Raw genomic sequence first — 2288 nt, forward strand, 5'->3', positions numbered from 1 at the left:
CATGCACATTTGGGGGGTACAGGGACGAGGAACTCAACGTTTCTGCAGATGGAGTGTTCTGAGGAATAATCCCTTATTGAGTCTGTGGGTTCCCTGGGCTGGGCTGAGTGGGAGGGGCCAGCTCACCTTGAGAAGGGGGTTGGGGATCCGGTCTTCATCTATCTCTGAGGGGAACAGGGAAAGGAGAAAGTGATGAGTTTGGGAGATCAGAGGGTCCCCATGGAGCTGACTTCCAAGGGTAAGAGCCTCTGCAGTCACCTCCTTCCTGATGTGTCCCTCACATCTGCCCCTAGGCAGTTAGCCCTGGAGGCTGCCCCTGGCCTTCTCCTTCCAACTTCCTCCTGCTCTGCTGGCTGGCTTTACCCCTGCATCGAATCCTGTCCTTGACCCTATGGGTTTATCTGTGTCTACATCCTTGCATCAGACCTGGAGGTTCCAGGATTTGTGGTCCCTTTGCTGCATACGAGGGAACATTGGAAAAAGAATAGCAAATTGATCCTGTGCAGGGGCCAGGAAGGTGCAATCATTCTCACTAGTTGGAGGCAAGGGGAGACTCAGGCATCCTGAATTCCTGGCTAGCTTATAAGCATGACCACCTCTCTTCCACTCTCCTGTCAAGCTCCCCATGACATTCCCTGAGACCTTGCTCTCTCTCCAGACCTTGATGGGGACACTGGTGACCAGAATGCCAGCTGCTCCCTGAGCTTTTTCTAACTTTCCCTTTCCCCTCTGGGGGCTGTGAAGATAGCTGATGGAGGCGGTCCCTCCCCCGCACAGCTGTCATAGCCTCTGGGGGTGGGGGCAGCAGCATCTCAGTTGCTGGAGAAACCTGGAAGGCTGTTGCGAAGCAACCAGCACTCCGTTGACCACCCAATTCCCGAGGGCTTAGGAACCAGGTGGTCTCTCTCCCCTTCCTAGCATTGCTCCATCTTCCCAGAGCAAAAGAAATCCTCCTGCTAATCCAGCCATCACTTTTCTGCCTCCAGGATTGAGGAGATCTCTGACTTCTCAGACCTGCCCTTCTATCTAGCACTCAATCTTCCCTCACTGGACCCAGCTGTCTTCAGCAGCCCCCACTCCCTTCAGCGACCCATTCCTGGGGTTACCTGGGGATGACTGGTCACTGGTCAGCACGAGCGTAGCAGGGGTGGGCCGACGCCTCCGAATCTGAAGGAAGAGGTCAAGTACATGTGGAGGCATCAAAGCCCCACCCAATACCACTCTCTCAGCAATGTAATCCAGGTCAGCCAGTTAGCACACCTCAAAAAATATTGTTACACAGAACCCGTTGTCTCAGGGTGGACTTTCCTGTGCTCATCCCTCTCTGTTGGGGACCCAAAAGACCCCCCCCTTTCTACATCCCCTTACCCCTTTTCTGTATCTGAGTCCCCCCTCCCCCAGTCCTGGCCCTAGCTATCCATCTCAGCAGTTATATCTGCTCTAGTACATCGATCTCTGGCCCACTGTCTTTTCGTCCATCCTGGATCAATGGTCAGAAATAACCCAGGAGGTGCAAGGCTCTTCCCTCAGTCTCCCAGCCCACCCCCCAAGCAGACATTAACCCTTTGTGGATCAGCACCTGTAGAGAACACCCCTCAATCCCCACCCTGCCTGGGGGGACAGCACAGAACAGGCAGGTCTGAATGTGCATTTCCCTGGCCTGTGCTCCTCACTTCCTAATGTTTTCCCTATCCTTGGACACATTGCCTTTCTGGTTTGTCAGGAAATATGTCTGTGAAAATCCTTGTCATGGTAAATATAAATGAGCAGTCCTAGGCAGGACCCTGGTCAGCTGAAAAGTCTTATCCTGAGCTTCAGGTCCCATTCTAAGAAATCTATACTAATAAAAGGGTAATATGCTAATTAGACCAGAAGACCTTCTGGGAGACCTTCTGGACGTCCTTCCAGACAAAGCCATGGTGGCGGGGCCGAGGCAGAGGCGGTTAGGGGCGATGCCAGGAGGGGAGGGCGGCTGGGGGTGATCAGGCTGGAGCGGGGGAGGGGCAGTTAGGGGGGGACCAGGCCGGCAGGGGAGAGCAGTTGGGAGCAACCAGGCCTTCAGGGGAGGGCAGTTAGGGGCGACCGGGCCAAAAAAGAGGGCATTTTGGGGGTGACCGGGCTGGCAGGGGAGGGCAGTTGGGGGCAATCGGGCTGGCAGGGGAGCAGTTTAGGGGGTGATCAGCTACCAGGCAGAAAAGCGGTAGGGCGATACAGCAGGCGTCTACTCCCTGTTTTGAAACCAAAACCCCTGGGTTTGTAAGAAGGGGGGGGGATAGGGCCCAAAACGG

The 2288-nt window shown here is 55.0% G+C and overlaps 1 protein-coding gene across 1 annotated transcript in view; it reads right to left on the minus strand.

Annotated features, from left to right (window-relative positions):
- Positions 1 to 2288, minus strand: part of PPP1R1A (protein phosphatase 1 regulatory inhibitor subunit 1A) — a 12178-nt gene that overhangs the window by 6221 nt on the left and 3669 nt on the right. The window contains exons 2-3 of the mRNA XM_023759657.1: positions 1107 to 1167; positions 39 to 164 (exon numbers count right to left, since the gene is read on the minus strand). Coding sequence (XP_023615425.1) covers positions 39 to 164; positions 1107 to 1167 — 187 coding nt within the window. The remainder of the gene's footprint in view (positions 1 to 38; positions 165 to 1106; positions 1168 to 2288) is intronic.

The sequence above is a fragment of the Myotis lucifugus genome, unplaced genomic scaffold (assembly GCF_000147115.1).
Source record: "Myotis lucifugus unplaced genomic scaffold, Myoluc2.0 scaffold_160, whole genome shotgun sequence".
Classification (NCBI taxonomy): domain Eukaryota; kingdom Metazoa; phylum Chordata; class Mammalia; order Chiroptera; family Vespertilionidae; genus Myotis; species Myotis lucifugus.